Below are 13,293 nucleotides of genomic sequence, written 5' to 3' on the forward strand. Positions count from 1 at the left end.
GTTTTTTTTGGTAGTTCACACTACAGCAAATGCTATAGTTCTCAAGCCTCTATGTGTATAAGTGTATGAATAACACCATGGGTGACAGCTCAAATCATGAAAACACGAGCTATGTGGAGGAAGGGAATTTGCAGATTCAAGTGTACGGTAGAATTAACATTGTTCAGCCCAATGAAAGAATAGTCAGTGTTTGTCCTGCGTTTTTTTTAATGCATTTTAGCTGGATGGCAGCTGTGGGAAGACCTCTAACTACAGAACAACATATTTCCAATAAAATATCTGTTGACTGATGTTTAATTGATTATTTGGAAACTTTTTGTTTATATATGAAAGATTTTTCTTTGGGAAAGACTTTTTTCCTATGTGATTTTTGTCATGGGGAATAATAAAACCAAACTATTTTGGAGGATAGAGTATCAAGCTAACTCACTGATTTTCTGGTTTGTGCTTTTAAAATTGGCTTGACGTTAGTCTGTTGTCTGGTGTTTCAAGAAAATGACAGTTTAAGTGCTTCCTTTGCCTGTTCTCTACCAGCCAGCCTCCATGGCAAGACTGTTTCTCCTATGATACACTAGAGTGCAGTATCAACTCAGTTCAATGTATTTAAAAGTTTACATTCCACTTTCCCAGTAGAAACTGAAAGAGAAAACCAAACTTTCACTTCCCCCATATGGATTTTTGTAGGCTTTTACAGTTGCTGTGCAGCTTTTATTCAGAAAGCAAATGTAACAGCCAGCAAACTTGTGCCGCCTCTGGGGGTTGGGGACTGCTAATTAGAACAACAGTGTAGTCAGACCGAGCGCCAGCAACTCCCTTCAGGTGGAATTTTAAGCATCATAAGGTAGTTCCTGGTAAACCTGGTTTAGGATCAAGCCATTAAAAAAAAAATAAATAAATCAAACTTTTTGTTAATCTCCTAAACCATCTTATTCTCTCCCTTTTACTTTTTCTTTCAATTTTGCTACTGGAAATTCATTGCAGGTTCTAATCCCTCAGCTTTCCAATTTTGCATGTAACTTTGTATCTCTTTAATAGAATTTTATTTTTAAAGTTGTTTTTTTTTGTCACATGTTTATAGAGTTAGTGTAATTTTCCCTTCCCAATTTCCTTCTCCAGCAGCTCCAACTGCAAGGACAGCCAATGTTTATAGTGAGAAGGTTAAAATATTCTAGATATCTTCGGTTGCTTCCTCCCATTTACTGACTCTGCAGTTTCAATATGAAATCTACTATAATGTGGAAGCTGTTTCCAATATACCATAAGGGCTTCCTACCATATGGTCTCCCATCTGTGAAAAGAATGAGGGTTTTGGAAAAACACGCAAAAATTTCAGTGTGTGACTGTAGTTGAACTGTGTGCAATATCTGTCTGCTCTAAAGAAGTCTTGAAAAGTAAATATGTGTATTATACATGTCATTAATTCTTCTACCTCCTGTTTATTCCACATCGCTGATCAAGCATTTTCTATGCAAAAAAATAATGGTTATGAAGCCTGGAGAATTAGTGAAACTGGATACATCTCAAGAACTGGAATTCAGTAAACATTTTATAGTCACTTTAATTGATTGAAGTGGCTTTTAGGCCTACAGTGATGACTGACGCTTTAGTGAGGGTAAACCTTTGCTAAAGATGAACCACAACAATATCTTAAACTTAAATAACTTCTTTAAGATTTTCTGCAAAACCGACCTGCCCTGGTTACGTCTGACATTTCTAATCTAAGTGAGGCTAGAGCAGACAGGGGTATGGAGGTCTGTGCAATGTATCTGAAACACTTCCCTCCCCAAAAAAGCAAACAAACCAAAAAAAAAAAAAAACAGAAGGGGAAAAGAGGAACTGTTTAATTTTAAGTGTCTTTATGGAAATTACCTTTAAATCTTACAAGTTTCTGCATTACAAAGGGGTTTTTTTCCTCTTGATGTATTTGTTATTCCTATCTCTTACTGTACTAAAAGAAATTAGCAAAACTAGATTTGGTGTTAAAAGGTATACTTTCTTATACACTGGGTTTGAATTCGGCTCCACGTAACTACTCATTTTGCTACACTTACTTTAATCTTCCATTCATAAATAGTTTATAAAGAGACAATAAATTATTAAACTCTAATAGTGTTACAATGTGGATATAATACTAAAAATTGTAATAAGCACTCCAGTGCTGGGTATTACCTATAAGCAGATAACAGAACCCATCATACATAACAATGGTTTATCTTTCATTAAAAATCTATTAGACTTACACTTTATAGGTGTACCTTTAATATACAGTGTGATCTAACATATGTAGAGTTCACTATGCAGACTAAAATATCTCAGAAAAACCTTGACAATATTTTGGGCAACAACAATTTTTCAATAGCCAATACAGATATAGGAAGAAAAACAGAAAAATATTTTCTGTGTCCTTCAAAACCGCATTTGCTTAGCTAATTTAAGTAATCCCATTCTTTTTGAAACCATATTAAGCAATATGATCAGTAAGTGTGCTTTAAGGGACTGTACTCACTCTATTATTTGACATCTATAAATAGAAAACAAACTGGAAGTAGAACTTTTTGTTCTAATGCCTTTGTTTTGCTGTTTCCTTGTCTTTACACTTCTGTCATTTATTTCAGCAGATGCCAATTATTGTTTAATTTTAGAGGAGAAAATATGTTGCACCTCCTGTAATGAGTCTTAGGTGTTGTATCAAGACTCAAAGACTAAACACAGCACTAGGGGTCACTAGCGCTCCATCATTAACAAGCATCTGGTGAGAACCATGGTTGATTTTTGTCATAGCAACAAGCCTATTTTGCTATGAAGTTTAGTAATATTTGTACTGCCAAACAGGCAACTGTTTTAAGGTCTAATGTACACTAGTAGACACCATATGTGTTTACAAAGATATGTTTGTGAAAGAGCACAAACTATTCAGAGCTGCTATTCTTTGCGTATTTGTGTTTCTAATTCCTTCCAAATTCTTGGGCTGTATTGTGTTTCCTTGTGTATTTCATATTAACCTACAGTCAGCCTATAAATTACTATACCCATATTTCACTGGGTTTTGGGAAGCTACCTACCTTTAAAATCTAACTCACAGTAATCAGTATGTGGCACTAATAAATGCTGTACCTGAGAGGTACAGTTTTGCAGGACTGGGCTCCTTGACTCTAAGAGGTATCGGGAACAGAACATGAACTGGTTCTGAAAAAAGACTTATAATCACTGCAGATCTGGCCCCTACTCACAGTACTGTGTTACAAAAATACAATTACTGTATTTAATGACTCTTTTACTAAAACTTGTCAGTCAATTAAGCATAAAAGCTGCATTTTTAAAATCCTGTTGATAAAATTGCTCTATTTCCAGTATTTTTTCCATTAAAATTGAAGATCTATGTGATGAATAAAAAAGCCTCTGTAGATGATAAAAAAATCATTATCTATAGTAGCTTACTAATTAAATATGGAAAAAGTCTTTGGATGGAATTCAGCAGAAAAGATTAAATTTTTTTTTTTTGTATTCACCACATGCCACACTTGTTCTGATTAGAAGTTTTTTATTCAGTCTATATGAAGAGAAGGACATTTATCTAAAGCAGTGATTCTGTTTCATATTGAAAACACTAAGTTTTTCAGGGATAAAGCTGAGTCCTTTTCTTTCTCAAAACAGCACTAGCATATAGTAAAGGTCAGAAGCCCTTGGGTGCAGAGTCGGCAGTGAGAGTTGTTTGCGTGTAATGGTTCTGCATGTAAGGTGCAGCTGGGCTGTGGAGATCCTTTTCTTGTGAACCAAGATGTTATGTCCAAAGTTAATGTGCGTTCGGAGTTGTTGAGGGGTTCTAAATACATAGAGACCACCTCTGGCTCAGTGTATGGAAGGTTGACAGAGCATTTAAGGGAATTATTATGGAATTATTATGCATTCTGGCCTTATTCTTACATTCTTCCCTATGCATCTGCTTTTGGCAACTATAGGAGATAGTATAGCAGGCTACAGAGACCTTTGATCTGCCCTATTCCTCTATTCATTTTCATTTGATATAAACAAAGATATTAAAAAAAGGAAGCTGGCAGTGCCTGCAGGGAAATGTTTTCATCGCCTCCATAGTAACTTTAAATGGGCTTTGTCCTCTTTGCTTGTAAGGCATCATGTCAACTTGTCTCTAGTTACATCTCAGGACAGTCATAGTAACGTTCTCTGTTATTTCGTGTTATCTGCTCCTAAACACCATTGTCAGTTTCTTAATTATATCACTGAGAATGTCATCAGATTTCAGACTGGACACTGTCACGTGTTAACACTTATAGACGTTCCAGCCATTTAGATCACCTGTTGTAACTTGGCAAGTTCTGGTACTAATACACAGCATTTCACTGCTGTGGAGGTTTGAGTTCAACCCAACAAGGAAGAAGGAATTTGCTTTGTACCTGTGCATTTTCTCACTATATATATTTCTTCCTATAGTGATTTTTTTTTTCCTGATGTGCACATCTACTGGTTAGTTTATTTATTGAGCTTTTATTCAAGCTGGCCTCTGCATCTTACAAGATTTGGTCCTTGTAAATCAGTGCACTTTATTGTACTGTGAGTACAGTAACTTGCAGCCAAAGCAGCTTTTAAAATCCTACCATCAGATGAAGCAGGTTAATATATTAGTTCATTAATTCAAATAAAAAAGCCCTCTTAGATACACTTTTTGTCTACTACAGTGCTGCTGATTTGACTGATAACAGCCTAGCTGTATTGCGATAAGGTTCTTTGTCATTTTTAGAACTCATTTGGAACTAAGCTATTCCTGAGTTTTCATTGGAAACAAGTAAAGGAGAGTGAAAACTCTGACTGACGTCACCTACTTTTTCAGCTATTGTGAACTGACAGCAAGCCCAGCAACATAAAGTAGCCTGATAGAAATACCATTCACCACTAAGGTTAGCGTTTGATCGTTGAAGAGATAGGCACTCTAAGGGGTATTGCCATGGACAGTAGACCTACAAACTGTCAAATAGATTTTTATTTCCACCTGGTAAGGATTTCGAACTGAATCTGCTTTTCTCATACAACTGAAGCATTATAAGCAAACCAAGTGATTTTATTTTTTATTTTCATATGTGGTACAGATAGGAACAGATAAGAATTAGTTTTAAACAAATTAACAAAGATTTAACGCTTCATCCTCTTGTCACTAAAACAAAAATCTAAGTGCTGGTTAATGTCAAAAGAGAGTAAGATCCAGAAATTAAAATGAAATTGAAGAGCGTGACTCAGTTTGGTCTTTGTGGCGTCTCCCATTATCGTCTTCTGTTTTTCATATTATTTATGTGGGAGCATCACAAAAAGACTTCAGCTGCTGACTGTGACTCAGCTGGCCAAGATGTAGTGTACACATGCGATAGAAAGAAATCCCTTCCCCAAAGACTCTGCATTACCCAAACAGAGAGAAAAGACTGCAGATAGATGTGATGAAGAAATGAGCGATAGAAACATAAAACAACAGTGGAACAACTTATGTTTTGCCTTGTGAATGACAGTCGCAGTACACCTGCTGCTTCATGACTACTAAATGCTTTGAAGACAACACATTAAATTGTATAAAATTGCTGTGAGGTCAAACTGATCATGTTGATATCTTTTTATCTTCTGAATCTATGATTCTAATTGTGCCTTATTTTGGATGTTGTGCAGTAACAAACACAGATAATGCATTTCAATGCCTTCTGTGCAATCTTCAAGCAATGTGGGGGGGGAAAAAATGGGGGTAAAAATCGGTCTTTCTAAAAATCAGTAGTAAAGTAAGCACTGCCAGGATTTTTCTCTCGGAGTTTAACGGAAAGTGAAAAATCTGTTTGGAGAAAAATGTATAACTGCTTAGTTTAAAAGACTCAAAACGCCCTGCTATTCCAGGTCTGTGGTCAGTGGAGAAAACTGTTAGAATGCAATTGGCTTTTGAAATTAATTGTTTGCTTTCAGATCACTGGACCCGTTCTGTATTTCCACATGTTTACATGTATATTTGTATATATATGAGTGTGGCAGAGAACTAGGCAGAGGAACATTTTTGCTGGTCTACCTGGCTACAGTCTTTTCTCTAGGCTGCTGTTCTTTGCTGTGTCAATAGGGCTTCTCCCGCACTTACACTTCTAGCCTGTGCTAGGCTAGAATGAGGGAACGTTACTGTCTCAAAAAAATCCCACAACCTCAAACAAAAATGTGAATTGATAAACTGATTAGAATAATTAGCAATTTTAATTACATAAAGCAGATTATATATATATAATCAGTTGATATATCACATTGAAGATGAAACAAGAAGTCTCAGGGTAATGATGGATTTTATCATTAACTTGTTGGATGCAGATTGATCAGTTTACTACCTTTACAGTTAGCCATAGGTTGTGGGGATGCAGGTCTCTCCGTTCTCTCTTGTGTTTTCCTAAAGCCAGTTCTTCCTTCACAATTAGTTGTGCTAATTACCCAGAAAAGATTAGGCATACTTGCCAAAATAACATATTGCTAATAAACAGGAAGATGTTTTCTCATTACTGAGTAGTATGAGTTGATGTAATTTTCCGTGAGTGGTGTCTAGGAAGGGTTTTCATCACAAAAGGGTTAGCTGGCCAGGCTAGAGTTTGGAGAGCATAAGTGTTGTCACCTGCACTCATAGGAAGAAACTAGAATTGGGACACCCACTCTGCAGAGTGAAATTTGGCAAGTGGCCCTACCTTCAGCTGTCACTTCAGTAAAATACCCACCAATGCAAAAGGAAGATTATTCTGTGCAGGGCATCCCTAGGAAATGAGTACGCTTACTCATGGTTGAAGGGACTGGAGGCAGCAGTATATTCCCGAGTCAGCTTTGTGAAGGCTTGAGACCCAAAGGTGCTTCATGGGGACGATGGGATAGTGGAAGAGGAGGATGTTGAGAAAATATTGTGTGTCCATTACAACCTACTAAAAGTGAAATGTCTGCAGAGTGCTTTAGAGTGAAAAGGGTATTGATGCTTAAAATTTAATAATTAGTTAGTGAGCTTTCAGAGTGACTTTTAAAAACATTAAGGAAAAAATAGCAGTCTAGCTTAATTTTTTTTTTTCTTTCACAAGACCAAATTTGGAAATTAATCTGTTTGGTGAGTAGCACCATTTTGGACCTGGATAAAGGATCCTAGGTTCTCTATTTTCCATATTTTTGCTGGAAAATTAAATAAGTGCTTCCAAGTCTGCTGTTTCAGTAGCATTGTTGCAAAATATGAAAAGAAGGAAAAGAAGCTATCTTGCGAATGTAATATGACCGGCATTAAAACTCCCTCTCACTCTGCAATTCTGTTACTGCTTTTGCCATTCTATCTTTTGGTCTAGTTACTCAATGACTGGAAGGCAGTAAAACTGTCTGTACAAAACATCTCCAAATGTTGGATAAAATAACAAAAAGCAAAAGCCAAGCACTGGCGTTAGAGTCAGAAACTGTAAAAGTAAAGAGAAGAGAATCTGGGCTTTGGTGTTTTGGTTTTTTTTTTTTGTTGTTGTTGTTTCAGTAAATGATTTCTTATTTTCGTAAAGAAAAATTGGTAACAAACCCCCTCACATCTCTATCTGGAGAGAAAGTTCTTCCTCTGCACTTTTCATACTTTTGGTAGACTATATCCATCAGAATACTGATTAACTGGTATGGTATGCTGGCATGCTTCACCCTACTACTGAACGAAGCTGGGCATTGACTTCGTCCTCCAGAGGATGATTGTTTTATCTTGGATAGAGAGTATTATTTGATAATAACTCTCCTGTGTTGGGCAACATTGTAAGTTTTTGGTCACAATATACTATATATCATGATAATAACAATTTTTTATCTTCTTTCAGATAGTGGATGTTCTGAGATGGTATGTTTATGTTTCAGCCATAATGCCACTTCTAGAAGTATGCTTTATTTCGGGTCTTGGGAACCTCTCTGGGATTGATAATACTTCTAAAGCTGACGTGAATGTCTAAAATGAATTCACAACATCACACAAAATACAGCATTTTCTCATTGCATGGTTGATCATGTATTTCTCAGTGTTGGCAAACACAGTGTACTGTTTCAAAGTTTATTTTGATAGACCTGTTTTAAAGCTTCAGCACTGTGGATGTTAGTATAAGAACAATGTTTTTATTGCTTCCAAATATGTATCTTGTGAAGGAACAAAGTGGCTGTGAGTTCTTGCCAAGGATAATATAAATCACATTATTAAGCTTGACCAAATGTTTGGGTTAGCAGAATGGTTCTCGCATTGATACCTTCTGTAATGGAAACCTAACGTCGGTTATTTTTCCCCAGCACTTTTGAACACTATTTAGACCAAACGTAGGCATTTTTCCTGCTGCTCTTGCAATATGTACGCAGTATTTTACTACACCGTCTTCGCATTACTTCCCCCTTACGGCTGCACCACCCTTCGCTGAGCTCACGCCTGTTTCAGGGACTTAGGGAGAGCTGAATGCACGATCGATTTGGACGAAGGAAGCAGCCAAAACCTCGCCACGTGCAGCAGTGTACACATGCCAACGCGCCGCGCTCTGTCGCTTCTGGCAGCCGGAGGGATGTGGTTTGTTTGGGTGCTGGGAGAAGCCCAGGCTTGTGACTGCCCCAGGGCACGGCCGGCTGCGGCTCTGCCCTGCGCGCCGCGGCCGCTGGGCTTCGGGAGCGCCGCCGGCGCGGCACAGCGGCATGTGTCTCCGCGGGGCCGGCCCTGCGAGCTTTCTTCGGGGGAGCCCGGCTGAGACAGCCGGGCAGGGAACAGCCGCGTCCTCCCCAGGACCGATGCCGCCAGGGATGCCCCGCTCTGCCCGTACCAACGGAGCCACCGCTGCCCCTCCGCCGGTCACCAACCCCGGGGAGCTGCGGACGGTGGCGGTGCTCGTCTCCCCTGGCCAAGGGGGCTGGGCCGGGCCGCCCCGCCCCGCTCCGCGCCCCGCTGCCCGGGGATTGGGGCTGCTGGGCTGCCTGGTGCGAGGCGGGGCTTGGGTCGTGTGCTTATTTATTTATTTGTTTCCCTCCTCTTTTTGTTATTTTTTTCGCGACACCTCGCGGTTTAAATCTCTGTCTCTCTGTAAACAGCAACGGCGGTAGGCGTAGGATGGGCCGCGGCCGGAGGAGGCGGGCGGGCGGGAGGGCCGGGGCCGGCGCCCCGGTTCGCTTTCCAACCGAGCAGCGTCCGCAGGGGCGGCAGATCCCCGCCGGTCGCGGCCGCTGCGCCCGCCGGCCCCGAGAGCAGTAAGCACATCTGTGGCAATGACCTTCTGGAGGGAGCCGAGCTTGCCCCCTCTCTCTCTTGCAGAAAGTCAAACAAGTCAATGAGGAAATTGAGAACTTAAAAAAAGAGAGAGAGCGCAACAGCAACCCCCCTGTCTCCGTGTCTGGATGATTTCTGGGCTGATCAGCATCCCCTAAAGGAAAACTTTGGTGACGCCCGGGGAGCAGACGTGCTTTTCCACCGGGACGCGTGGCTTTGTGAGGCGCAGCCCGGCGGCGGGCAGGAGCGGGCAGGCGAATCTGCGTCCGCGGAGGCGGAGGGTGCGCGGCGCGGAGCCTCATAGCCCCTGCCTAGCGCGCCTGACCCCGGGGCGCGGGAGTGTTCTGGTGTAGAGGGCTGTTTGCCTGCCTTAGGTAGCTGAGGCTTGGGACTGAGATTTTAACCAGAACTGTTTCCTATTTATTTGTTTATTGAGAGGATAGGGTTCTTCTTTCACAGCATCATCTGCTTTGAAGAAAGGAGGGAGGAAAGGGGAGGGTTAAAGCTGGAGAAGTAAGTCCTCTTTCCGAAGGAAATGCTTTTTGTGCTCTCCAGATGACCTTTTCTGAAATGTAGCCTCTCCAGTTGACCGATTTTTATTTTGACTACAAAGTGTATGAAACTGAGCCCTAACTTCTCCACAAACCCTAGGATGTGCACTTCTGGGATTAGCAATATGGGGCATCTGTTGTCACCTCTCCTCTTGAGCCTGGCAGCAGTTTTTTCCAAAGGTAAGGCTCAGTCTCTTCTGTCTGTTTCACTGCATCTTGTTTATTTCTCATACACAGCCTCTGTAATGCCTTGACTGTTGATACCCACAATTCACGCCTCAAGGACTTGGGGGGAGTCATGTGCTAGTCAAAACCAAAGATATCATGATAGGAAATCCTGAGTGGCCGGAGTTTTTCTTGGTTGATTATGACAAACAGCCTACCCATTTACTAAAGCATTTGTTACTGCCTATTGTACTTTTGATCATGTAGTAGATGCCAGTGACGAGCATAGGTGGCAACTCAGTTTTGGATTGCGAAGGCTTTGTTATCTGTAAATTTGAAATCCTCAGAGGTACAAGCTATTGAGGTTAGTTGCCCCACCATTATCTTCTAAGTAATTTTTCAAATTAAAAATCCTGTATCTCTGACTGGCTGGCAATGTTTTACTGACCACAGAAATACATGTTTGCTGAAATGTTTAAAATCTTTGATGAGAGCCTGAACCAGGTGTCAGATGTTCTGCATGCTGAGTGGTGTTTGAATGTCCTGACAGTGTGACTTCAGGCGACTCAGTGATACCTTCCTGTTTCCCTTGAGTGTATTTACAGCAAGAATCAGAAAACCAGAATACAGACAATGCACATGTTTTTGTGTGCATTTAAATCCTCCTTTGAACTTAAAGTTTACATCAATGGCATCATCAGCCAAAAGGTGAATGTATTTTTGCAATTCTTAATTTAGATGATTCTGAGCATTCCAGTGGAAAACAAATTAGGAGAAATACACATTTCTACTGAGAAGACATTGTGCATCAACAGCTATATTTTGGCAGGAAAACAAAATTGAAGTTCACACGTGGTTAGTCTTTGGAGAGGAATAATAGCGTATGCATTCAATCTAGATTTTGCAAACATACTGATAAAGAGTTCTGCTTATAAACGTCACTGTTTAAAAAAAAGGTATTAGTTATTCTTAACACCTCTTTACACTTCCAGATATCAACACTTTTCTTCTTTCTTAAGTGAGTTATTTTTACTAATTACTTTGTATCCAGAGCTGAATTTTACTGGCAGAAGGTAAAATATACAGCTGTGTATTTCTGTGGTGGTTCTCTGTATCAAATTCACTTCTCCTTTTTCCTTAGAACAGGTTAAGAAAGAAAGGAACAAAATTAAAATCTCCTCAAATGTTACCTAAATGCAGTGCCTACCTAAGTACAGTTTTAAAGTTGCGATTGGAAATGCATTAGCAGCAGGGATGGGAAGTCTAAGTCTTTTCAAAAGATTTCTTCATTCACATTGCACACCAGTAGCTTTTGATTTCTCAGCTAGGTTGTAAATTATGTATTTTATTATAAGAAATATCAGTACTTTGGATAGGCTAATAATGCAGTAAGAATATTAACTTTTTCATCTCCTATTTTTTGATGTGTTTCAGTGTGCAGCCTTAACACTGCATTAACATAGTGTTTGACTGAGATTGCAGCTTATTCCAAGACTGGAGTATAAGTGGCATTTCAGTCCTACAGAGTACAGTGTTTGTTTTGTTGCCAGCTCAGCAATTATTCATATATGATTTTATTCTGAAATGTTACTTACACTTCCTTGAAAGGCAGAAAAATTGGACTTGGAAGGGAGGTCTCAGGTGGGGAAAAAAATGCCTTAAAAACTGATGAGTGAGATTTTTCTATGTATTGTGATTGTGAAGTCTCATTAAATCTGGTATGTTTTGAAACTAGATACACAAGATCCCATTAGAATTACTAGTATTGTCTGTGCTATTTATTTTGCACTTCAGATATCCAATATACCACTACATGATTGCTGGGACTCTTTGCTCTTTAGTAATAAAGATATCTATCTTTAATGTACCTGTCTATTTCCATACTTGGTAACAGACTCCATCTGTACTACTGTGCCTTAGTACACTCTGAAAAGTGTTCCAGAGATTTACAGTATAAACTTGACAATGTAAAAGGTCAATTCTCCCCCAGCCCTGTAAGAAGATGAAAACCAAAAAAATAATGAGACTTGATTACTAACTACTACAGTGCCTGTTTCTTTGATGCCTTTCTGTTGCTAATAGAAAAACTCTCTTATTTATGACATGATGACAAAGTTTTCCTAAAGAGATAAAAAATCTTTTAACATGCAACAGCAATCAGCTGTCTATTGTGTATAGGTCTGTTGCTGATTACTCAGAACCATGGCAACGCACCTTTTTATGGCACAGTTTCCAAATCTTTCAGGTAATAATGCTGAAGACTTGAGAATACTATTGTGGTTTTGCTTTGCTTTTATCTTGTAAATGCAGAAAATAGCTCCAGCCTGAGAAATGAAATGTTGTTTTCAATAATGAGCTTTGTGTTCTTACCAGAACAATTTGTGATGATATAATCCATGTATTTTAATACATTGTCGGTCTAATTATATATATGTGTGTGTACATATATATATATACATACATAGACTAAGGACAGATATTATAAGGCTATGTAACTGTACTTACGGGGGTAGTTGCATTTCACAGCTTTGTCTTCAACTAGGAGTTTTCTTGAGTCAGTCCTAGGGAGCCAGTGCTTACCCTCAGCCAGTTGAGCATTTTGCTGTTTTCGGTATCAACTATGAAAAAAAAATTCTTCAGAAATCTTCAATTAAAAGTAACCAAGCCCAGTCGAATGAAACCATAGACTAATACAATGGGCACAATAATGTGGGCATTTTGTTCCCTTGTTTAAGGGGAAAACCTCTTATTAGCTTTACTAGAGTAGAATAAAAACTTCAGTACTTTCCTTGAACACCAGGTTCCATGCTTGGCTCAAGTCTATAACGAACTGAGCACCTCCTGTAAGACGATAAAAAATTTTAGCATGTATATTGTGAGATTAAGATTGAGGAGCCTTTTACATTATGAATTATTGTTGTCAGATAAAAAACCTGATTTAATAAATTTCAAATTTCAGGTCTAAGTTGACAGTAACAAAACAAGTGAATATTTTAGTGACTTTTTCTGCTTGTGTTCTGCTGAGCATTCCGTGTTCTTCTCTGTCATCCTGGGATGAAATCTTCCCGCAAGTCGCTTTCTAGAGTGAGATCTCAGGCCACATAGCTGCTGCTTTGATTTTTGTTTTCTCTCAGTTTTTATAAATGTGGAGGCTTGGCAACTGCATTAGGCATGATTACCTTGTATACCCCTAAGAGTTTTCCTCATAGGCTACAGATGTGGATAGCACATTTGTCGTGATGCCAATCTTCTATTATAGGAAAGTGTGGGTGTGGAAATCTCTCAGAATCCAAACCCCCAAACATTTAGTTTTGGTTACATTAGAGG

At 39.2% G+C, this 13,293-nt stretch overlaps 1 protein-coding gene across 2 annotated transcripts in view; it reads left to right on the forward strand.

The window, feature by feature from the left end:
* The window catches only part of TMEM132D (transmembrane protein 132D), a 280,697-nt gene that overhangs the window by 4,237 nt on the left and 263,167 nt on the right, over nt 1–13,293 (forward strand). The window contains exon 1 of one of the 2 annotated variants that reach the window (XM_074606266.1): nt 8,708–9,981. The exons of the other annotated variant lie outside the window; for it this stretch is intronic. Within the exon in view, the coding sequence (XP_074462367.1) occupies nt 9,867–9,981 (115 nt within the window). The 5' untranslated portion in view covers nt 8,708–9,866. Of the gene's footprint in view, nt 1–8,707; nt 9,982–13,293 lie in introns of those variants that run through there. 2 annotated transcript variants of the gene reach the window in all.

The sequence above is a fragment of the Larus michahellis genome, chromosome 13, assembly GCF_964199755.1.
Source record: "Larus michahellis chromosome 13, bLarMic1.1, whole genome shotgun sequence".
NCBI lineage: Eukaryota > Metazoa > Chordata > Aves > Charadriiformes > Laridae > Larus > Larus michahellis.